General features: G+C 39.0%; 1 protein-coding gene across 11 annotated transcripts in view; it reads right to left on the bottom strand.

Moving 5' to 3' along the window:
* LOC132824400 (nuclear factor 1 B-type-like) overlaps nt 1–24962 on the bottom strand; it is a 561732-nt gene that overhangs the window by 165314 nt on the left and 371456 nt on the right. For 7 of the 11 annotated variants that reach the window (XM_060838926.1, XM_060838889.1, XM_060838899.1 and 4 more), the window contains 3 exons: nt 16158–16326; nt 12793–12878; nt 246–334 (listed from right to left, as the gene is read on the bottom strand). In XM_060838926.1, the coding sequence (XP_060694909.1) occupies nt 246–334; nt 12793–12878; nt 16158–16326 (344 nt within the window). Of the gene's footprint in view, nt 1–245; nt 335–8092; nt 8201–12792; nt 12879–16157; nt 16327–24962 lie in introns of those variants that run through there. The other 4 variants (XM_060838869.1, XM_060838879.1, XM_060838908.1 and 1 more) reach the window with 3 other exon arrangements.

Raw genomic sequence — 24962 nt, 5'->3', positions numbered from 1 at the left:
ATTCTGAACAGATGTTTTACATTTAATTCTCTGAAGAGGATGGCAGCCATTTTTTTAATCTCAAACTATGTGGGAAAATTCAAAGAGTTCACCGTTTCCAAATCCACTGTGCACTCTAAGTGTTAGGAAATTCTGAAGTAGAAACTGAGCGAATAAATTTACGCCGAATAGTTTAAAACAGACTTGAGGCTGGACAACAGAAGAGATAATGCAGTTTCAGATTTTAGAAATATTGAAAATATTACCTTTGCCAAGCAATTCCCAAAGTATCGTCACTGGCACTGGGGTATAAATGCCTGCCGTTTTGATTCATGGTCCAGTCACAAATCCTCAGCTGTCAATTGAAACCTATCAGTGAGATTGGGTATCGGCAGTACCAAACTCCAAGAATACATGCAAAAATTCACTTCCATTAAGAAAGGCATTAGTCTGATTACGATGCAACACAGATTTTCATCCAGAAATATTAGAAAGTTAACTCAATGGTTCAACATTCCAGACAGACAGTGTAAAGGTGAACAAAGGGAAAAATCACTTTCTGTTTTACTTTATTTCCTTAAAGGAACAAAATGTGTCACTAACACCGGCAATTCATTTCTGGAAATCATACCATTGTTTATGTGGTTATGAGGAATTGACACTAAAGCTATGCTGATCTTGGTCTTCAAATCAGACATTTCCATATTGTTGGGGCAAAGTAAGAAATGTGCCTTTTTCTTCAGCAGTGACACCAACTAAGATCCCCAAGAGGCAGATTCAACTTCCATATCTGTTTGTAGCAGCTTTTTATAAAACAGTGAATATGCATACTATGTGCAACTCCCCCGATAAACAGTTGAACTTGAATTGTGAGAGACAGAGCAACATAAAAAAGCAAATCATAAAATGAATTTTAAAATGACAGTGATTATACTTGCTTTAAATATGGAAAAATTCAAAATGCTTAATATTCTAGGAATTAAAGTACTTTAAATAAGTAATACAAATAGGAGATTGAATTTAACATTTAGTTAACAATAAAGAAATATGCATGCACTGTTATGAGAGATGATAATCAAAACTTGTTTGGCCATGAGTACAGACATAATGAATATAATGCAGTAATATTATTAGATAAAGTGTGATGGTCTATTTCCATGCAAGCTTTGGTTGGCTTCTTCAACAAATAGCATGATTTTGCTGAAATTTAGTTATTGTTACAGGCATGTTTGATGCAAGTTTTTCATTTTTCAACAATTATTTGTCTCTTCTCCAATGTTTTAATGAATGTTCAGATTCATTTCACACCAACTTTGGCCGAGAAGTATAAGACACTTCTTACAAGAGAGGAAAAAATGTACTTTTCAAACTCAAATTATTTAATAATACCAAAAAGCCTGACCAAATTCACATAAAATGTCCATTCTCATTTCATATATAGTTCATGTTTCATACTTTTGATAAGAATATCATGGTCCATTTTAAAGCAAGTCTCTCTCTTACACTGATTGTGTAACACCCACTCAGTAATGCATTGTACAACATCATTTTCACTTTTTTCTGCACCTTTATTCAGGGAAAAGAAGGCATCTGTAAAATTTTATAAATTGTTACAAATCAGTTCTGACCTGAGAATAGAGAACAGAATGTTTAAAATTAAAAAAATAGAAAACTAACTACTTCTCCCCAGCAACACTAAAAACAAACTGGTTACTTATGCAAACATTCAGCCAAATATTTCTTTATGATTCCCTGTCTCCCAAAAATACTAAAAGTGAAACAGTTACGTTAAATAGGATAAGGCAAAAGCAAAAATTCAATGAAATTTAATTAAAAGTTCCACATGCAAAATGTTGCATCTGGTTATAATAAAACCTTAAGTGTTAGATGAGAGTACTGTTTTTAATGGTAAGACTTTTATTTATGTTTTGTATTTCACTTTTCCCTCCTTTAATTGTTGACTCAGATTAAGGTTCAACTGTACAAGAATATCATTTCCCTTTGGTGAGCCTCGAGCAATGATATGATAGATAATGCATCATGAGCTGTGATGAGTCTGAAGACTGGTCTTCCCTTGCCATTGTCTTCCCAGGTTCAGTTACCCTGCAGGGGAGGCTCCAAATGGAGATCAAGTGATTTATGGAGGACAGAAAACCAAAATTTGATTCTCCAAGGATTTTTTTTACTCTTTTTCTTGACAATCATTCTAACACTCATGCAAAATGAAAGGCCTGCAATATTTGGTAAATGATTCATAGAGGTCTGAATTGTTTTGAATACCTCTAAATGGACCCCTACTATGAGTAGCACATTCATTTTCAAATATTACTGACTTTTCCCTCTGGGCAGTCAATGGAGTACATGGGTCAGTGAAATTTGAAACAATAAACATCCTCCCAAGAAATATGAAATAAGAATATGGCCCTGGCATATAACAGAATCACAAAGAGAAACAAACTGATGGAAATAACATCTACTTGTTTATGAGGAAAGTTTCTATTAAATCAAATATGCATATCAAAGGACATTTGCTTTTGTCTTAATATTTCATTGAATTGCAAACTTTTATCTAAGAATGAGATTCTTCCTTGAAAGCAAGCAGAGTAAATCTAAGATTGTTAATACAGTTGCAATCCTATTGCATGGTGTGTTGCATCCTGTTTATGAGCTAGAAGCTCTAAATACAAGTCCCACTCTAGGACTTGATGGCCAAGCAAGATATGTTCATAAAATAACCAAACAGGTTGAGTATTAATCTTGAAAATCCTTCCAATGCACACTTAAAACAGTTGGGAAGAGATTCCCAGTCAGCCATTTGATGGAAGATATAGGAGTTTCTCCTATCACTAACCATAGCACCAGGGTACAACATGGAGAACAACATGCACGGAAAAAAATCAATGTTTCAAGAGCAACATGTGTGTGCTGATGGCTGATGTGGATTAGAATGGTGGCAACTGGATGGGGTTCAATTCCCTTTCCAGCTAAGTTGGACTTGGGACCTGCCACTTTGCCAAAGCAATGGAGGAGGTTATGGTATTGTGAATCAATGGTCTCAAGACGGAGGTGGTTCATATGGATATGCTCAAAAATGATGATGATCAACTTGTGCATGGACATTTAACAATCAAGAGGAAATAGAATCCTTCAATCTAACTCAAAAATGAATTCCTACAATATTTTAATAAATGAATTTTCGATTTAAAACCTTTGTGCAAATGCCTCAATTATTATTCTTAAATGCTTGAATCAAGAGTAATTTCAATGCAAGGAAAGCAATTTATACACTTTACTCTATTTAGTGTTTTACTAATTTTAGTTTTGGATAATTAAGTAAGTCATTAATAAGTCTATGACAGGCTTAAGACAGCAAATGGAAGATTTCATATGCTACCCCTTCTCATAATGTATCTCAAACTGACCTAATCACTATCGACGAATTGCTCCAAATATAGCACCTTTTTGGAAATCTTAATTGGCCAAAGCGCATGGAAGCAAGCTTGGTATCATGAACAAATAGGTACTTTAGATGATCCCCGGAGTTCTTCTAACATAATCAAACTTCTGAATAGTGTTCCTAGCTAACAGCCAGACAAAGGTAAAGCTGAAGCTTGTCTTTGAACTTTATGATAAAAATCTTCAATATCAACTTCCATTGTCACCACCTCTTGTTACAACCACGTGGAAGTAAATGTGCAATCAGATTAAGGAGAACAGATAGCATGCTGCACAATATACATAAAATGAATAGACTGGGAGAAGTTTAATACTTTAGAATACTCAGAAATACTTTGTATATGAATTTATTGTATGTAATTAGGAATTTAATTAACTCAACCTGACATCATATGATCCAGGGATAGCAATACGTAGGTGGCAGTAAACCTTGCATTTTTAATTCTGCAAATTAAGGGAAGCTGCATTTTGAAATGATTTATATTTACTTGTATATGGAAAACAATATTTTGCCACCTTTTATTACTTTTATTCTAGTTTTAATGATTATGTTTAATTGTTATCAATTTGAATGTCTGTTAATTTGTATCATTGTCCAAAGTTGGACACTTCTTAATAATCTAAATGTCAATCACTCTCTGTATATTTTCCTAAGTGCGAAGCAAACTGCAACAATATTATTAGAAATTAGGTAATCTCTGACATTGAAATCGTCTTCCTCTGGGGTTTTGTACCTTTGAAAGAAAAGTTTTCCTGATTCTTGACTGGATCACTAGCATTCCTGAAGAAGGGCTCATGCCCGAAACATTGACTCTCCTGCTCCTTGGATGCTGCCTGACCTGCTGCGTTTTTCCAGCAACACATTTTCAGCTGGATCACTAGCATGTTTTGTGTAGCAAGAAGCAAGCACTTTCTGTTCTGATGAAGATTCGCCAGACTCTGCTTTCTTCTCACAGATGTTGTCAGACCTGTTGAGTTTCACCAACAACTTCTGTTTTGATTACGATCACCAGAATTTGTAATTCTTGCTTTTATTTGAGTAGCCCTTCACTGTTTGTTTGTTTTCTCTATTTCCTTCAGATGAAACATATGTTGAACATAACTCAACTTCTCACCTCTCATATCAATATATTTACCCTTATCCTTGGCAGTGGATTTGTTTTAACATAAAGTTATCACTTATAACCTGAGGTACAATAAGATGTGCAATCCTGACTGTCTACAGCAGACTTCCTTTTACTGCTGCAGCTGCCTGTGTTGGCCTATGGTACAATATTGTAGTTTTCTATTGATTGAAAAATCATTAAAGGTGAAAGTCCAACACCTCAACCAGCAGCTAAGTTTCAAAACAAAAAGTTGAGTAAACCTAAGGCAACTCAATAACATAAAAGAATTATGTTGAGTCAAGAAAACAATTGATGAATTCTATTTGGATGAAAAGCATGGAACCTGAAAGACAGTTAATTTGGCAATAAATGGTTTTGATGGCAAATGGAAGAATGTGATGAACAAGTTATATTCTAACCAACATTGATCACACAAGTCAAACACTTGGTCATGGCCAACCAAGATCTGATATATCACATCACTAACACGCTGCTATGTATCTACTGTGCTATACTTATGCCACTACTGATGCTGTCTGTGACAGTACAAATTTTGTGAGATGATTCGAAGACAAACAGGATTAATCTTTACAATTACAAGTTATACAATCAATTGTACTCTCCACTATAATGATGCCATCAGTCACATAGATATTTCATAAACCTGCCAGAAACATCTCAAAACAATATCAAGTGATCAGTGCTTTTTTAAAAATGCAACCAATTATTGAACTTGTAATTGTTCAACTAAAGGTATAACCGATTAACCTGTGTGTCTTCAACTGCATCTCAATCTCAGTTTGGAGGCTAAACTATCTGCAAACTGTCTTTCTCACCAACAAGAAGAGCCATTAGGCTGTCAGATTTCACTTTTAAATTCCTTTTTTTCCCTAAAATAGCGATTTATCTGTCAAACAACATCACATGCATAAACAGTGTATAGTTTCCTAATGCTGAATATGCATTTTAACCTCTTTAACAGTCCCTACTGCATTGTACTGAATAGGAAATTTTTTATTTTATTCAAGGTGGATTCTGAAAATAAACAGTGCTGGAAGCTCTACCACAATTGCCTTGGCTTTACAAAGCCTTTGGACCCAGTACACTATTATTTGCAATAGAAAATCAAAACAATCACATTTCAATGAATTTGTGTTGCAGACGTTTTGTCCCCTGTCTAGGTGACATTTCAGTGGTTGGGAGCCTCCTGTGAAGCACTTATGTGATCTTTCCTCCGGCATTTTGTAGTGGTTTGAATCTGCTACTTCCGGTTGTCAGTTCCAGCTGTCCGTTGCAGTGGCCGGTATATTGGGTCCAGGTCGATGTGCTTATTGATTGAATGTGTGGATGAGTGCCATGCCTCTAGGAATTCCCTGGCTGTTCTCTGTTTGGCTTGTCCTATAATAGTAGTGTTGTCCCAGTCAAATTCATGTTGCTTGTCATTGCATGTGTGGCTACCAAGGATAGCTGGTCGTGTCATTTCGTGGCTAGTTGCAAAACCAATGTAGTGTCCAAAATCCCATGCAAGGACTGCACATAACACTACATAGGACAAACAGGAAGACAGCTAACGATCTGCATCCAAGAACACCGACTAGCCATGAAACGACACGACCAGCTATCCTTAGTAGCCACACATACAGATGACAAGCAACATGAATTCGACTGAGACAACACTACTATTATAGGACAAGCCAAATAGAGAACAGCCAGGGAATTCCTACAGGCATGGCACTCATCCACACATTCAATCAATAAGCACATCGACCTGGACCCAATATACCGGCCACTGCAACGGACAGCTGGAACTGACAATCGGAAGCGGTTAATTCAAACCACTACAAATGCTGGAGGAAAGATCACAGAAGGCTTCACAGGAGGCTCCCAAGCTCTAAGGAAGTCACCTAGACAGGGGACGAAACGTCTGCAACACAAATTCCCAGCTCGGCGAACACAAACACAACAATGAGCACCTGAGCTACAAATCTTTTCACAAACTTTGAATATTTCAATGAACTTGATTAACCAGGGTTTTGCAGGAATCAGCTTTATTTTTTCATAATCAGGCTTCCCTACATCAAAACATGTTGTGCTTAGACTGGAAATCAGCTAACAACTTTTGTCGGAGCTTTCATTAACTTAGTCAAAGTCAAGATACATTAAGCAACAAGTAGAAATAAGGCAAGTTATGCATTACAGTGTTTTATTTTGAAGGAAGTAGTAGGTTTAAAAGCTTTTATAGAATGTTAAATGTAAAAGTCAACAAGGGGAAGGGTCGAGGGTTTGATGCTGGAAAAACACAGCATCCAAGGAGCAGGAGGATTGACATTTCGGCTATAAGCCTTCATCCGGCTTCCTGATGAAGGGCTTATGGCTGAAGCGTCGATTCTCCTGCTCCTTGGATGCTGCCTGCAGACACACACTCGACTCAGATCTCCAGCATCTGCAGTCCTCATTTACTCCTAGCAAGGGGAAAGAGGTAGGAATGGCTTTTCTTACTAGACAGGATCACTCCTGTGCCTTCTAGTATGAGAAGAATAATGAACATTGACACTTCATACACTTTCCAATATTGGAATTTGCCTTGTTAAAATCTGCATTCATTGAATCTTTCATTAAAAATGTGAATTCCAGCTTAAAGTCATTGCATTGTAACTTCTCTGTAAAAATACTGTCTTGTGCTGGAAATGCAATTTGCCTTTCATATTATGATTTTTAATGTGCGGCTGTTATTCATTTCTAATCATTATAAATGCACAATTGCTCATTAACCTGACTGCCCAATTAACTACATACACAGACAGAGCAAGCAGTGTACTGATTTCGCTTGTTGCTGTTTCGATGAGTGCAGCAGACCATTTTGTATGTTCTAATTAGTTATACATAGCCAGTGCAACAAGCTGCCACCAACTACCTCATGCTGCTTGATTAAGCATCAAGTCATTGATACCAGACTGAGATCATGACTATGAGTATATGCCAAGATTCAGATTCCCTTCATACAGGCAGATGAAAGAACTCCAAGCAGTGAGAAAACTATAAGCCATGGCCTCCCTTTGTCCATGCATTCTGCTACAAGTCTACATTATTTTGATAAGAAAGTATCAGATTCATCTCAGGAGCTTTGCAGAGAGGAATATAACTATACAAAAGCACTAAGTGAGTTCATATGGTGACACAAAGTTAATAGGATGATCCTACAAAAACACGCATACATTTATTTAGCAATCTAAAAAGGTTTTATTTTGTATCAAATATTGAGTGGAATATGGCAGGGAGTGTATAGTCTCTCTAAACAATATTTGTCCAATTAACATTTTCAGCCATATTATACGTTGTAAAACATTACCATTGAATTTTGTAGCATGGTAGTGCACAGTATGTTTAAAATCAAAAATTACAAACTCACAAAATTAGCAAATATATCTATCCTCCAGTCAGTTAAGCATTTCAGAGCAATATAGCTTTGTTACTAAAACTAAATGATGCATGAAATCTTAAATTCTGCTCATTACAAACCATTTAATGCACTTTTACTGAAATTAAATAACTGTAGTAAAGACAGTAAGGAGATAGCTTTCTGACTAAGGCCTTGCTTTGCTTTAACTGTCCACAACTCATCCACAGAAAAATTCCAGGTTTCTTTGGCACTCAAGACACTGAACAATGTTAAAAGAGAAAGTTATTATGGCATGATATCATAACACAGAACTATAGATCACAATCCAGGCAGCCACAACAAACAGAAAAGATTACATGCCCTTCATTGTATATTTTAAGGGTCACCACCTATTAAAATATGGAGTGTTAAAAATGTTCTAACGCAGTTCATTCTTCCCATCAGTTTTTTAAAAAAATTCTTCTTGGCCAATATGACATGATGAATCCTTAGATCTACATTGACTCTGACTTTCTATTTTCATTCAATTAATGATTTTGCTACATAAGTACAAAAGTGATAAGTATCTAACATTCTGAAGCATATAAGCAATAAAAGTTTCTCGTAAATCACAACCACATCAATATTCTCAAAGATTAACCCCTTGAGTGTCACCTACAGTACAAGTGTCAGCATCCATTTTGTTTCTATTTATTTACCCTGAAGCTCATCAACTATATCACTGCAGATTATATGCATAAAAATAATTTTTAAAATTAATTAAATGGCTTGATAATTCAATTTTGCATTCTGCATGCTCTTTTGAGTAGATGCAGGAAGGTAAAGATGTTAAAGTCTCCACTTAAGATTTTCTAATCACTTAAATTTGAATGAATTTTCAAATGCTACCTGCTATTAGTACCTTTCATATACTTCTAGTCCATCTACTTTGGACAATTTGAAAAAGACGATCAAAGCATCCTATTTTCTCATAATAATCTGGTTCATTTTAAACACAGAAATTTTGTCTATGGGTCACTGAACTAATAGATTTGCCTGTTGGAAAGGGTTCCACAATATGGAAGGGAGTTACAGTATATTGTCACATTACACTTCATTATGACTTCATTATGAGTGGATACATGAGTTGCATTAATAATAACCAACAAAAAGAATTTGAATTGTCTCTGTATGAGGGGCAAATTATTAAAAGGTCTCCTTAAACCATTAAATGTTCAATAAAATTTGAGTTTAAAAGATTAAAGTGATCAATTTGAAGATATTTGTTTATTTTTGCTCGAGGTTGGGGTGAGGTTGTGCATTCTTGCTAGAGGTTGGGGTGAGGTGGGCAGAGTACTGGAGAGAAGAAGATGCAGAAATCTATTTTAATGTTTCTGTTTTCCTTGGTTACAAGTTGCTTAGTATAGATATTAAACGTTCATGAGAACAGCTCTCAGTACAGCCCTAACTTGTGAAGGTTTAAGATCTTGCTTCTTTCGCTCTGTATTCTGCTGCAGCTTTGGAACACTATTTCATTCAAAACAAGATGAAATCTCATGATAACAAAGTTGTCAATTACAAGTTCTTTTGTGTTTTGGTGTTTATGTGCATATTCCAGTGTTAGAATTAACTGCTTCAGAATCAGTGGGTTTCAAGGCATTGTTCATTTACTGGCATTACTGCTTACCATGCAATACATTCCACAAGATAAGCATGGTCTGAACATGATCAAAACAAATTTGCTAACTTTTCCACTAGAGCATATTTGTTGGCATTGGTGAACAAAAGTACATTGCTACAAACTGTGTTCTTTACCAGTGGGTTCACCAGATTTCCAGTGTGAATAAGTGAGGGTCGCTCTTGCACAGGTAGAATTCATCAAGAGAAAAGATAATGTAATGAATGAGGGAGATGTTTGAAAGAGATTGCAGAGGTAGAGTGAGGGAGGAACAGTCTTGAATTGAAGCTTTTAGTACCATTGCCTCCCTTTGAGCATCATGTACTCAATAATCATAGATTGCTGCCACAGTGGCAATGTGGCATCTTTGTCATTACCCTGGAGTTGGAGAGCTTGTCAGACACCCTATGGGAGCCTTTTTAGGAGGAGGCTCACTGCATCTTGTTTCTCTTACACACTCAATAAACCAGAGGTGGCATTTTCCTGGAATCAAGGACATTGGTAGCGGTGAAGGGGTGTGGGAGACTAGACCTGTCTCTTGAGTGCTGCTGACCATTCAAAGATCCCAAGGTGGAGGCTACCACTTGTGTGACATGCAGGTCACAAAGTTCTCCCCACTTCCAAATGCGACATTCTTTGAATGAGGGGTCCCTTTTGCCTCCCAAACAAACATGTCAAAAATTGCCTGTTATGCCTTTGGCATGGCAAGCCCTCATCTGCATCCAAGCTAATACCAGTTGAGGTACGTTGAGCCCCCATTTAGGCATTAATTTGCTTGTTAACAGCCTCAATTGGTAATAGAGTGAGAGGTCTGTCTGGGGTCAGTGTGCTCCCTAACCCCCAGTATCCACTCTCTCATCTGACTAAATGCCCCTGGCAAAATTGACCCTGGGAGACACATGTAAGATATTACAAGAAAATCAATTCCTTTATACAAACTAACGTTGAGATATGATTGTCTGCTTCATCGTCAATTGACCTCATATTTCTAGCAATATTAATATCAGCCATCACCTTTTATTAAAATGCCAATTCGTTTCTCATTTGCTTTTGGTTTGACATGGTCCATATTTTTAAATAAGCAGACTGCAGCTAGAAAACTTGGTCATCACACATCTCTAGTCAGCAATGCAGATATCCACTGTAACATGATAAGATTGAGCTGGAAAAGGGACTGGTTGGTGAGGAAGAGTGAAGGGGAGGTTGAGAGAGGTGGTGCAAGGAGGGGAAGGATGCAAGGAGAACTGGGAAGTTTCAGAGGTGAGGGGAATGGTAAACAGGGAATGGAGGGTTGATGGAGAGGGTGGTTTGTGGATGTTGGGGTAAACGTTCTACAAAAATGACTTTGGCCTCCAAGCTCAGTCATGGAACGTTGAATACTGAGTGCCGGAGGGCTTTTTGTTCTTGCTCTGTGATGTTGGGAGCCTGCCTAGCGTGACTGACAGAATGGTGAGTCCTCTCCCTGCTTTTTCATGGATTTCAAAGATTGTAGTAAGCCTTCCTGAAGCACATTATGAGGACTGGGCCCCAGGACTCTTCCTTATTTCTGGTTCTCAAGCCCTGATTATAAATTCAACCACAGGAAAAGTGCTGGATAAGCACGATAGCTTTATTTTGAAAGTCTAACTGTTCAAATGCAAACTTAATTCCAAAGAATTAGGAAGGGAATATGCAGACAGTAACTGCAAATATATATAACAGAGAAGGATAGAGAAACAAAACCACTAATTATTGCTTTGTGGTTTTTGCAGTTGGGAAGAAGTATAATAATGGGTACTCAGTGCATATTTCTGGCAAAGAGACACGGGTTAAGTGATCATGGACATATCCATATGTTTTCATGACAACATAAGTCATCATCCATAGAGTGTTTCCACAATCTACCACAATAGTGCCTATTAGGTCTGATATTCTAGTCCTACCACAGCTCAAGAAGCTTTGACATTTTAGTCTCCTATTAAAATATTTTCAATGGTATAATATTTTGTTGAATAGTATACTCCTTACATAGTTTTTACCGATCAGTACCAAAGCCAATCAGTACCAAACAATAATATGATATGAAGGTAAATTTAATTGATTATGGAGTGTGACCTAATCACTGAAAAACTGAAAACACGTGACAGGGATGTTGATTCAACAAAGTCATGAATTCCTGGTCTCCATTCAGATTGGTTTATAAACAGTAATTACAACCGCTGTATATGTTTTGATTAAATTAAGTGGGTCTTATTTAAAGGTGAATGCATTAGATTGACTAAAAAAATCTAAAGTCATCATTAAAAAAAAGCCTGTATGATATCTCTGTGACTTGCATCCATCCTTAATTTTGATTCCTGTTTTGAAAATAGTGACCAGAGACCCCCAACCACCTCTCCCACTTTCAGTCAAAGCACGTTCAATACCATATAGCCCCTTTCTCCTCTAATTCGCTCACTGTAACCGATGACACATTTGTTTACAGTACAGATGGGAATCATTGTTGAGATCTTGGCATAAACTATAAAACTAATGGGAAAATTCTGTGCAGCTGCTGGCTGTTGAGTTGATAATTCACACGTGTGAACAGTCAAGTTTGCTTTTAAATCACACTTGGAAGGATAACTGAGATCATCCCTCACTTCAATGAAAGAAAATTGATAAGCTCATGGAGAAAGGTCAATGTTTTAATCTTGCATGAATTCTTTTCACATAGAATTCAACTCCCCTCAGAAGCGCAAAAAAAAATTAATTTGCTGTCAAGCCTAACTGATGACAAAAGGTGAGACAGTTATGGAAAACAGCATCACCTCATCTTTTAAGGTCAAAGGGAAAGCTAGCTATTGTGAACCTTCATTTTGAAAGCATTTGCACTCTTAAGATCATTTACTAAATGCAATATTTAATATGTACGTGTCACCACCACTTAGGCTCCCACATAGCACAGCACATCGTAAAACCATTCAACACTGGTCAATCATGCAATTGTGAACTGTTATTTAACCTCAGTGACACAATGGAAGCTAGACTGGCATTCACATGAATTCACATTGTTTTTTCTAAGTATGAAACAGGAGTTGTGTTAACTTTGCTGTCTGATTTCACTGTTAGTCACTTTTCTGAAGTATGAAGGATTGGACCATCAAGACTGTGCTAATGCAATGAATCCAGAACATTCTACCAGTTAGCCAAAGAATAATAAGAATGCTGCCCACCTGCTGCTGGTGGAGGAAGGCTGGGTCCCTGGAGCTGAGTCCAACAAATTGGCGGTTGGTCGGGGGTGTACCTGAACCCGTGTAAGCTGATCAAAAACAAAGACAGCAATGAGATTCAAAGCAATATTGGATATTTGTATCACTATAAAATCCAAGCCATCCATTACATTTTAATTCAAAAATTTACACATGCCAAACCTTCAGGTAAGGGGGCAGAACATATTATTTAGCAATTGAGTCAATTGAATCAGTGCTGAGCAAGCTTATTGCAGCCCTGAAGGTACAATAGCCTGGATATTGTTCCTGGTAATACAAGCAATAGCTCAAGAAGTCTTTCTTTTACTAGTAAGATTCTTTTCCACATTTGCTATCTTGCTGGAGACATTAACTCATCTTCCTTAATGTATTAGGACCTGCCAAAAAAATTTATATTCAGCAGAGTGTCACATGAACATCATATCCATTAGTTTAACAAAGTGAATTGTGTTCCATTACAATGTGACATGGCTTAATCTATAGGACTGACCTGATGCCCTACATTTCAGTGGATTTTTTAAAATGCTTTTGTCATTGTCAGATTGCATTTCCAAATTTCAATCCACACAACACTTTTAGTTGTTAGATCACAGTACAATTCAACCTCTAAAAGTCATTGCCTGTTGTTGTTCCCACTAATCACTGCAGAAGCAGTGGGCGGCACGGTGGCACAGTGGTTAGCACTGCTGCCTCACAGCGCCTGTAGACCCGGGTTCAATTCCCGACTCAGGCGATTGACTGTGTGGAGTTTGCACGTTCTCCCCGTGTCTGTGTGGGTTTCCTCCGGGTGCTCCGGTTTCCTCCCACAGTCCAAAGATGTGCGGGTCAGGTGAATTGGCCAAGCTAAATTGCCCGTAGTGTTAGGTAGGGGGTAAATGTAGGGGTATGGGTGGGTTGCGCTTCGGCGGGTCGGTGTGGACTTGTTGGGCCGAAGGGCCTGTTTCCACACTGTAAGTCTAATCTAAGCATCATCAATGTGAAATAAGGAGCATATCTTCTTTCAGGAAAACCAACTTACTAAACAAAATCGACAGCTGTGATTTTATTTTTTAAGGTTGAGAGGATTGGGAATCAATACATTAGTTTAGTGAGCAATGAAGGAATCAAATGCAACTTTTAAACAAACACTTTTAACTTGGAATATATTGCACCAATTTTGAAAAAAAAACGTTTGCTCTATTCAAATACATAATGACTGAATAATAAGGTAGCCATGTGGGTCACTTTCTTTCATGTATGTCCTCCTTGTTTAATTTTTATTTCTGAATCTCATCTAGCTTTCTAATTTCAACTGAACTTATCAACACTTCTACATCTTGATCAAATTTTAAGAGGTGGTAGTGTGACCCCACATACAGATGAAAAAAAGGGTCATATTAACAAACGTTATCAAAGGATTGAATGAACTTTAAAGCAATTTTTAAATACACCTGCAATAATTAGCTTTTACCAATGATAGTAAATTTGTCAAGTAGTTACAGTTTCTTTGAAGTGGGATTATGAGTTAAATATTTGCTTTCAGAAGAGGTTATGCACTTGAAATAAATGTTGCAGTTAAAATGAAATTAAACTTTGCAATGTTTTTGGTTAAATGAAAGTTTCGTTTTTCATTGAAGTCTAAAAAAGACACCTAAAACTTTATTTTATTTCAAATTAGTATTGATCTGAAGGCTCAAGAGGCTGAATTGTCCATTCCTGCTACTACTTCTTATGTTTATACGTTGTCTCTTATTTTTCTGACACCTTGCTTCCTTCCTCAAGCACTGTCCACATATCCACAGGACCTTTGTCAAGTGCTGTATGATTTGATGGCTCAAGTAGCTAATGATGAAATGTTGACAGTGAAACGTTGGCAGACTGTTCAACTATAGGGAGCATCACAGCGAGTTCCTTGTCTTCACCCACATCCATACTTACTGCAGTTGTCATTGCATAGCATTGATGAGGAGATGTCATGGTTAATACTTATCTCCCCATCCAAGAACTCTGAGGTCAATTGGAAAGCCTCCAATGCACCACTGTATGAACAATTAATTGAACTCAGATGGGAGAAAATTACTGCAGATGCTGGACTCTGTACTGAAAACAACAAATGCTAGAGATCATAGTGGGCCAGGCAGCATCCATGGAGAGAGAGCAAGCTCATGTTTTGACTCCACAGTTATCTAGACCCATTGTGATCTCCAGCATTTGTTGTTTTCTGAACTCAGATGGGATTGATCTGGGCTTTTGTTCATCTGCACTGCTTAAATAGTCACTGGGTAAATTTGCTGCAGCAGTCATTGCTACTTTTATACAATCTCCCTTCAGAAAGGAAAGAAATCTGCATAAATTACAAGCCCCTGTCTTGCAAGAAATGTATGTTTTTACTGAATTTAAATCAGAAAACCTCTTATATATATTCATAGTACTAATTTCAACACACTCAGTAGAATTGCCTAATGGAAGCTCACAGCCAAAGTGCAGAGCTTTAAAAACAAAAAAAAATACAACAATAGCACTCGATGCACGCTCACCGTTAATTCTTGGGCACAGAGCACTACCTGTAGTTTACATGTGACCAGACACGGGTCTGAACAGCTGAGAAGCTGTAAAGGCACAGCAAATCAATTAGTACATAAGTCGCAGCTGTCTAGAAGTTTTCTGTAAAGAAGACATTGTTCTCCTATTTCATTGCTGACAGTCTCCCACGAAACACATTAGCAAGCCTTTGTTAACTTCACCCAGGGAAAGAGATACAAAACATACCATGGCAGTTTAACACAGCTCTTGGGAAAGAGATGGCCAAACTCAGCACGTTCCAACACATCTGATTTTCATCATTAACACTGTCTGAGAGCGCTGTCCTGAAATTTGCTGTGATCAATCAAAACTCAAAATATTGTTTTAAATTGTTGTTTGCAGCTGTCACAAGTCAAATTTGCTGCAATAATTTATTAAAACTGTAAAATCAAGAGTTTAGGTATAATTTATCCAACATTGTCTCTTGTTTAGAAAGGATCAAAAAGTTAATAGTCAAATAAGTAGCCCTTTTTGAAATCCATCTCTGGTTCACAGTAATTAGTCATGATGATCAAATTGACTCGTAAATTCTTGCCTCTTTTAGTGTTTGCTTCGAATTAGGTTTGGTTTTAATAAGGAAAATAATTGAGACAGCCACAGAAACCAAAAGAAAATATGTACAACAAAATGTATTCAATTCAGAGAAATAGTTTTACGAATATTATTCTGTTTACCTCAGGAGTGTGAACTTTGGTCTTTCATCAAGAGGTGGCGAGGGAGTGATATAATTACAGGGATAACACTGCATCTATTTTAACGGTACTTACTGGATGATGAAGATGATGTTGCCTCACCTTCGCTTGATGTAGTGATCGGTTTAGAGTCTGAAGACATGGCAAGTGTCACTGGTCTGGACATGCCATGATGAGGTGAGGGAGCCAGTACTGAAGTAAAATGACCAGGCACTTTGCCCACTACTTGACCACTACTGTTGGGCTGTGAAAAGAAGCACAGGAATACAGTATCACAAAATAGTAGCACATTTCTTTTGCACAGCAGGTATAAAGGCAAAAGTATTGTTTTTCAATTGCAGCAATTAAAATGCATGTGTAATGTTTCAAATTCAGGTAACAATATGTTTTCTGTTAGCTGTGTAACACTTTCATTCAATCACCAAGCCCTGTCTTACCTGAAAGCGTCTTTCAGAAGCTTCCTTGAAAAAAGCCTAACTCTTTGACTATCTTTGGCCTCCCCTTACTTGTTGTTACTTTTCTACCTCACACAGTTCTGATATTCACTCGTCAAGACTTGGGAATTGTTGGCTGGCCATCATTTGAAAAAATAATGAAGAAAGCACGTGTTGCTACAAAATGATGTTTTTTAGAAGGTACAAATTACATACAAGTCATCTGCTGGGGTAGTGAAGTGTCTCTTGCCCAGAGTGCATGAATGTATTATATAAATATCTTAATAACCAAGTGGCAGATGCACCATCAAATGGCACTATTCAAATATATTCCTTTTGCCAAGGTCCAGATAGTCTAACGGTGCAAAGAAAAATTAAAACAAATTTTAGCATAGAACAGTGAATGTACAGTAAAAATAAGCTTTAGAGATGTGCAAATGGGGCTTTCTTGGATGCTGAAAGAGATTACCAAAGAAAGTCCAGTCCCATGGTTTCTCAGGATTCATTGTCGATTACTGATATGATTGGCTCGACTGGATTCACTCTGTATAACTTCCAAGATTCCTTCCAGCTCTTCACTTTTTAAACCTCGCTGCTTCTTTGATGACATTTTGTGTAAACACCATTTGGTTTCCAAACTACCTTACATGAGTCTCAATAAATAGAAGATATTTTCATAATGTCTGTGTGGTTTGTGAATCTCCTTAAAAGTTTTTGTTTTATCAGCAGGAAAAGCAGGATTGTCAACCAGGGGGCTGATGGGAAGGCAAATTACCTGATATAAAAACTTATCTTGAGCGTCAGGGCCTTCCGTTTTTGTTTCAGCAGCAGGGAGAGCGAGTGTGTCGAACGGGGGGCTGACGGGAAGGTGAAACACTGATTTTAAAACTTCTCTTGAGCATCGGGGCCCTCCACTTTTGTTTCAGCAACAGGAAATTCTGGAGCGTGAGTAGGCGGAGCACACCCTGAGCATGAGCGGACACAGGACTGTTGAGTAAGTGAAGTAATATATTTGGGTGATTGTGTTACCTGAAACACTACTTACGTAGTGTCTCCCACCCATCCTCCTCCTTTAATAAAAAAAACTTCTGTCCACCAGATTAGTAAGTTAACCAGTTTTTTTAATTTACTATTTTTCGACGCTCTTTTGGGGAATTTAGAATAATGGGAATGGTGTTTAGGGCAGGTGAATGTTCCTCCTGCAGAATGTGGGAGGTAAGGGTTATGATGAGTATCTCAGCTGACCTCCTCTGTAGAAACTGCAACCAAATCTAGCTCCTCGAAAACTGCATTAAGGAACTGGAGTTGGAGCTGGATGAACTTCAAATCATTTAGGAGTCGGAGGGGATTTATGAGACGAGTTACAGGGAGATAGTCACAACTCAGGTGCAAGAAAGAGGCAGATGGGGTACTGTCAGTGGACAGAAAGGGAACCGACAGGCAGTGCAGGGAAACCCTATGGCCATTCGCCTCAATAACAAGTATACTGTTTTGGATACTGTTGTGGGGGGAGGACTTACCAGGCATAAGCTATGGGGTGCAGGTCTCTGGCACAGAGTCTGTCCTTGTTACTCAGAAGGGAAGGGTGGAGAGAAGCAGAGCATTGGACATTGGGGACTCCATAGTTAGGGGACAGATAGGATGTTCTGTGGGAGAGAGAGACTCATGCATGGTGTGTTGCCTCCCAGGTTCTGGATTAGTAGTGCTAGAAGAGCACAGCAGTTCAGGCAGCATCCAAAGTGCAGCGAAATTGACGTTTTGGGCAAAAGACCTTCATCAGGAATAAAGGCAGAGAGCCTGAAGCGTGGAGAGATAAGCTAGAGGAGGGTGGGGGTGGGGAGAAAGTAGCATAGAGTACAATGGGTGAGTGGGGGAGGGGATGGAGGTGATAGGTCAGGGAGGAGAGGGTGGAGTGGATAGGGAGAAAAGGAGCTAGGCAGGTAGGACAAGTCCGGACAAGTCATGGGACAGTGCTGAGCTGGAAGTTTGGAACTAGGGTGAGGTGGGGGAAGGGGAAATGAGGAAACTGTTGAAGTCCACATCGATGCCCTGGGGTTGAAGTGTTCCAAGGCGGCAGATGAGGCATTCTTCCTCCAGGCGTCTGGTGGTGACAGAGCGGTGAAGCAGGCCCAGGACCTCCATGTCCTCGGCAGAGTGGAAGGGGGAGTTGAAATGTTGGGCCACGGGGTGGTGTGTTTGATTGGTGCGGGTGTCCCGCAGATGTTCCCTAAAGCGCTCTGCTAGGATGCGCCCAGTCTCCCCAATGTAGAGGAGACTGCACCGGGAGCAATGGATACAATAAATGATATTAATGGATGTGCAGGTAAAACTTTGATGGATGTGGAAGGCTCCTTTAGGGCCTTGGATAGAGATGAGGGAGGGGGTGAGGGCACAGGTTTTACAGTTCCTGCGGTGGAAGGGGAAAGTGCCAGGATGGGAGGGTGGGTTGTAGGGGGGGCATGGACCTGACCAGGTATTCACGGAGGGAACGGTCTTTGCGGAAGGTGGAAAGGGGTGGGGAGGGAAATATATCTCTGGTGGTGGGGTCTTTTTGGAGGTGGCGGAAATGTTGGCGGATAATTTGGTTTATGCGAAGGTTTGTAGGGTGGAAGGTGAGTACCAGGGGCATTGTCCTTGTTATGGTTGGAGGGGTGGGGTCTGAGGGCGGAGGTGCAGGATGTGGATGAGATGCGTTGGAGGGCATCTTTAACCACATGGGAAGGGAAATTGCGGTCTCTAAAGAAGGAGGCCATCTGGTGTGTTCTATAGTGGAACTGGTCCTCCTGGGAGCAGATATGGTGGAGGCGGAGGAATTGGGAATACGGGATGGCATTTTCTACCCCTTGTTGGGAGTTTACTACAGGCTTCCAAACAATTCCAGGGATGTAGAGGAAAGGATAGCAAAGATGATTCTGGATAGGAGTGAGAGTAACAGGGTAGTTGTTATGGGGTTCTTTAACGTTCCTAATATTGACTGGAAATGCTATAGTTTGAGTAATTTTGATGTGTTCAAGAGGACTTCCTGACACAGTATGTGGACAAGCCAACAAGGGGCAAGTCCATGTTGGATTTGGTGCTGAGCAATGAATCTGGCCAGATGTTAGATTTGGAGATTGGTGATCACTTTAGTGATAGTGGCCATAATTCAGTTATGCTTACTTTAGTGATAGAAAGGGAAGGTATACACTACAGAGCAAGAATTATTGCTGCGGGAAAGCCAATTATGATGTGATTAGGCATGATTTAGGATGCATGGGATGGGGAAGGAAACTGCAGGGATGTGCACAATTGAAATGTGGAGCTTTTTCAAGCAACAGCCACTGCAAGTCCTTGATAAGTATGTACCTGTCAGGTAGGGAGGAAGTGGTCGAGCGAAAGAAGTTAAATCTCTTGTTAAAAGAAAGAAGAAGGCTTATGTTAGGATGAGATGTGAAGGCTCAGTTAGGGTACTTGAGAGTTTCAAGTTAGCCAGGAAAAACCAAAAGAGAGAGCTAAGAGCCAGGAGGACACATGAAAGGTCATTGGCAGATAGGATCAAGAAAATCCCTAAAGTTTTCTATAGGTATATCAGGAATAAAAGAATGACTGGAGAAACATTAGGGCCAGTCAAAAATAGATTAGATTACTTAGTGTGGAAACAGGCCCTTCGGCCCAACAAGTCCACATCGACCTGCAACCCACCCAGACCCATTCGCCTACATTTACCCCTTCACCTAACACTACAGGCAATTTAGCATGGCCAATTCACCTAACCTGCACATTTTTGGACTGTGGGAGGAAACCAGAGCACCTGGAGGAAACCCACGCAGGCACGGGGAGAACATGCAAACTCCACACAGTCAGTTGCCTGAGGTGGGAATTGAACCCGGGTCTCTGTGAGGCAGCAGTGCTAACCACTGTGCTACCGTGCCGCCCATTACAGTAGTGGGAAGTTGTGTGTGCAGTCCAAGGAGATAGGGAAAGCACTAAATGATTATATTTTGTAAGCATCACATTGGAAAAAGACAATGTTGTTGAGGAGAATACTGAGATACAGGCTCCTCGACTAGATGGGATTGAGATTCACTAGGAGGAGGTGTTAGCAATTCTGGAAAGTGTGAAAATCCCCTGGGGCAGATGGGATTTATCCTAGGATTGTCTCTGAAGTCAGGCAGGAGAATGCAGCGCCTTTGGCTTTGATCTTTATGTCGTCATTGTCTACAGGAATAAAGTCAGAAGACTGAAGGATAGCAAATGTCCCCTTGTTCAAGAAGGGGAGTAGAGACAACCATAACAATTATAGCCTTACTTTGGTTGTGGGTAAAGTGTTGGAAAAGTTTACAAGAAATTGGATTACAATCATCTAAAGAAGAATCAGTTGATTAGGGATAGTCAACATGGTTTTGTGAAGGGTATGTCATATCTGACACACCTTATTGAGTTCTTTGAGATGGTGACCAAGCAGTTGATGTGGTGTATATAGATTTCAGTGAGGCATTTGATAAGGTTCCCCATAGTAGGCTATTGCACAAAATAGGGAGGCATGGGATTGAGGGTAATTCAGCAGTTTGGATCAGAAATTGGCTCGCTGAAAGAAGACAAGGGGTGGTGGTTGATGAAAAAATGTTCATCATAGAGTTCAGTTACTAGTGGTGTACTGCAAGGATCTATTTTGGGTCCACTGCTGTTTGTCATTTTTGTAAATGACCTGAATGAGAGCGTAGAAGGATGGGTTAGTACATTTGCAGAACACTAAAGTCGGTGGAGTTGTGATAGTGCTGATGGATATTGCAGGTTACGGACGAACATAGATAAGCTGCAGATCTAGGCTGAGAGTTGGCAAATGGGGTTTAATATGGAAAAGAGTGAGGTGATTCACTTTGGAAGGAGCAACAGGAATAAAGAGTAATGGGCTAATTGTAAGATTCTTGGTAATGTAGATGAGCAGAGAGTCCTTGGTGTCCATGTACATTGATCCCTGAAAGTTGCCACCCAGGTTGATAGGGTTGTTAAGGAGGCATATGGTGTGTTAGCTTTTATTGGTAGAGGGATTGAGTTTCAGAGCCACAAAGTCATGCTACAGCTGTACAAAACTCTTGCATGGCCACACTTGGAGTACTGTGTACAGTTCTGGTCAGTGCATTATCGGAAGGATGTAGAAGCTTTGGAAATAGTTCAGAGGAGATCTACTAGGATGTTTCCTAGTATGGATGGAATGTCTTATGAGGAAAGACTGAAGGACTTGGGGCTATTTTCATTACAGAGAAGAAGACTGAGAAGTGACTTAATTGAGACATATAAGATAATCAGGGGTTAGATAGGGTGGGCAGTGAGAGCCTTTTTCCTCAGATGGTAATGGCTAGCACGAGGGGACATAGCTTTAAATTGAGGGGTGATAGACATAGGATAGCTTTCAGAGGTAGTTTCTTTGCTCAGAGAATAGTAGGGGCATGGAACACACTGCCTGCAACAGTAGTAGATTCACCAACTTTAAGGGCATTTAAATGATCATTGCTAAATATATGGCTGAAAATGGAATAATATAGGATAAATGGCTTCAGATTGGTTCCACAGGTCAGTCCAACATCGAAGGATGAAGGGCCTGTACTGCGCTGTAATGTTCTATGTTCCATATGTGGAGAAGATGTTTCCACAAGTTGTAAAGGGATAAACTGGGGTAAAGGGATTACCCTTTTGAACTAAGATGAGGAAGAATTTCTTCGCTCGAGGGTGGTGACTCTTCTGCAGAGGGCTGTGGAGACCAAGTCATTGAGTATATTTTAGATAAAGATAGATAGGTTCTTGATTAGTAAGGGATCAAGGCTATAGAGGGAAGGCAGAGGAATAGGTGAAAATGGAATAGTATAGGATCGATGGCTTCAGATTTTTTCCATGGCTCGGTATAACATGCCACACCATTTCTTCACTTCATTTCAGAGCTTTATGATGATTTGAAAACTTTTTTGCCATTCCCAACACTGAATTTTTGATTAGGATTTGTTTTTATGCTGAATGTTAGTTGAGATATCAATCTGTGAATTAAAAAGCACATCTCCTTCTTCAGGCCAAAATGCAACGCAATTGGATTTTCAGAAAACTGGCCTCAAACTGAAGGGTGACAAAGAAAAACTCCTTTTTACATAGGAGCAGGAAATACGGTGGTGGTGTGATGAACATTGTATGAAATGTGGGCATCAAAGGGAATCAGATAAACACATGAAGGGAGACAATTTGTGCCAGAAAGGAATGTGCAACTAGCTAAACCATTCTTGGTGAGAGTTGGCAGTGGTATGAAAGATCCAATGGCCTGTCAACAATTCTATGATTTTATGATTAAAAATATAATACAATACATAAAGGATAATATGATGAAAGCTGAGTAATGGATCTACCTTAATATAATTTTTAGAATTTGGCATTACAAGCAGATGGATTATGATTACTTCTTTTCTTAAAAAGAACAAGATCAGAGTCTTCCCAGATTGGAGTATAATTTGCAGCACTTGTGAGAAAGGAGTTGAGTACACCCGTGTGATGCTAATGGAAAGATATTTATACTGCTGGATTTATAGCAGATGGGGTGAACATATAAGGTTATTAGCTTTGTTTCAGTTCAGAAATATCCAGGACCGGGGTTACAAGAGGGCGAAATCTCTTGATTTGCAGATGATACTTATAGAGAGAATAGTGAATTGTGAAGATGGCATTAAGCATCTTCAGAGAGACATTGGCAAGTGGCCAAATGGGTAGACTCCCAGCAGATAAATTCTACTGCAGAGAAATGTGAGGTAATTTTGGTAGAAGAAACATAGAGAGACAATACAGGCTCAGTCGTACAAATCTGAGAGACGTGCAGAAGCAGAGGGACTCAGGGTTCATATGCATGATTCTGTAAAGGTAGCCAGGCAAGTTAAAACAGTTGTTATGAAGGCTTATCAGATTCTTGAGTTTATAACAGGAGTGTAAAAACAACACTTCTACAAACTATTGGTCTTACCACATTTGGAGTATTGTATTCAGTTCTGAGCAATTTATTTTTTAAAAAAATGTTAAAGCTGTGGAGAGATTTCAAAGCAGGTTTACTAGAATGATACCAGGAATGAGGGAATTTTGATACAAGGAACAATTAGAGAAATTGGACTTATTCTTCTTGAAGTAGAGAAGATTAATGAGGTGTTCTAGATTATGAACAATTGTGACATGGTACAGAAGGGTTTCCTGTTTCCACTAGTTGGCATGGCAGTAACAAGGGGTCACAATTTCAAGATTGTCAGCAAGACAGCTGGGAGTGAGATGAGGAGAAAACTCTTCACCCAGAAAGTTTTTAAGAATTTGGAATGTGCTATCCAGAAGAGTGGTGGAGGTGAATTCCGGGGAAGGTTTCAAAAGAGAGCTGCATAAGTATCTGAAATTGATTAATTTAGAGAGCTAAAGAGATAGGGCTAGAAAGTCAGACCTAGAAAGTGTAGCCCTTTTGGGAGGTGGTACAGACATGGTCAAATGGCCTCCTTCAATACTGTAAAAATCTATGATCCTATAAGACACCAGAGTTGAGTTCAAAAGCAAGTTGAGTTTCTTTCTTATAAGGATTTCAGGTAATATGTCATCTCAGCAGAAGGGTTTAGTTTGTTCACTGACCAAAGATGAATAAATAAAACAAACTATCAAATTACTAAAGAGGTAGAATCTTTCAAACTAGAATTGTATTAAAAATCTCCAGGTTCTTAGAACTGACAAAGTTTAGCTTCTCAGATTTGACAAGAGTTCATGTTGGCAGATTTGGAAAGGATTAATCGTATTGTTTCAATAGTCCACAGCAAAGAAACCGTTTGATAGTAGTTAAATAGAAACTTAATGAATTCAGAAATGTGTGATTTTGAATGTAGGCTTGTTCGCTGAGCTGGAAGGTTCATTTTCAGACATTTTGTCACCATACTAGGTAACATCATCAGTGAGCCTCCATCATCAGGATGAAGCACTGGTGGGCATAGCCTGCTATTTATGTAGTTAGGTTTCTTTGGGCCGGTGATGTCATTTTTGTTCCTTTTCTCAGGGGGTGGTAAATGGGATCCATGTCAATGTATTTGTTGATAGAGTTCCGGTTGGAATGCCATGCTCCTAGGAATTCTCATGTGTGTCTCTGTTTGGCTTGTCCCAGGATGGATGAGTTGTCCTAGTCGAAGTGGTGTCCTTCCTCATCTGTACGTAAGGATATTAGTGAGAGTGGGTCATGTCTTTTTCTGGCTAGTTGATGTTCATGTATCCTGGTCGGTAGTTTTCTGCCTGTTTGTCAAATGTAGAGTTTGTTACAGTTCTTGCAAGGTATTTTGTAAATGACATTAGTTTTGCTTTTTTTCTGTATAGGATCTTTCAAGATCATTAGCTGCTGTTTTAGTTATTGGTGGGTTTGTGGGCTACCATGATGCCAAGACATCGGAGTAGTCTGGCAGTCATTTCTGAGATGTCT

Source organism: Hemiscyllium ocellatum, chromosome 2 (genome assembly GCF_020745735.1).
Source record: "Hemiscyllium ocellatum isolate sHemOce1 chromosome 2, sHemOce1.pat.X.cur, whole genome shotgun sequence".
Classification (NCBI taxonomy): Eukaryota; Metazoa; Chordata; class Chondrichthyes; order Orectolobiformes; family Hemiscylliidae; genus Hemiscyllium; species Hemiscyllium ocellatum.
Note: the sequence above shows the minus strand (reverse complement) of the source record. Positions and strands in the feature narration are given on the sequence as shown.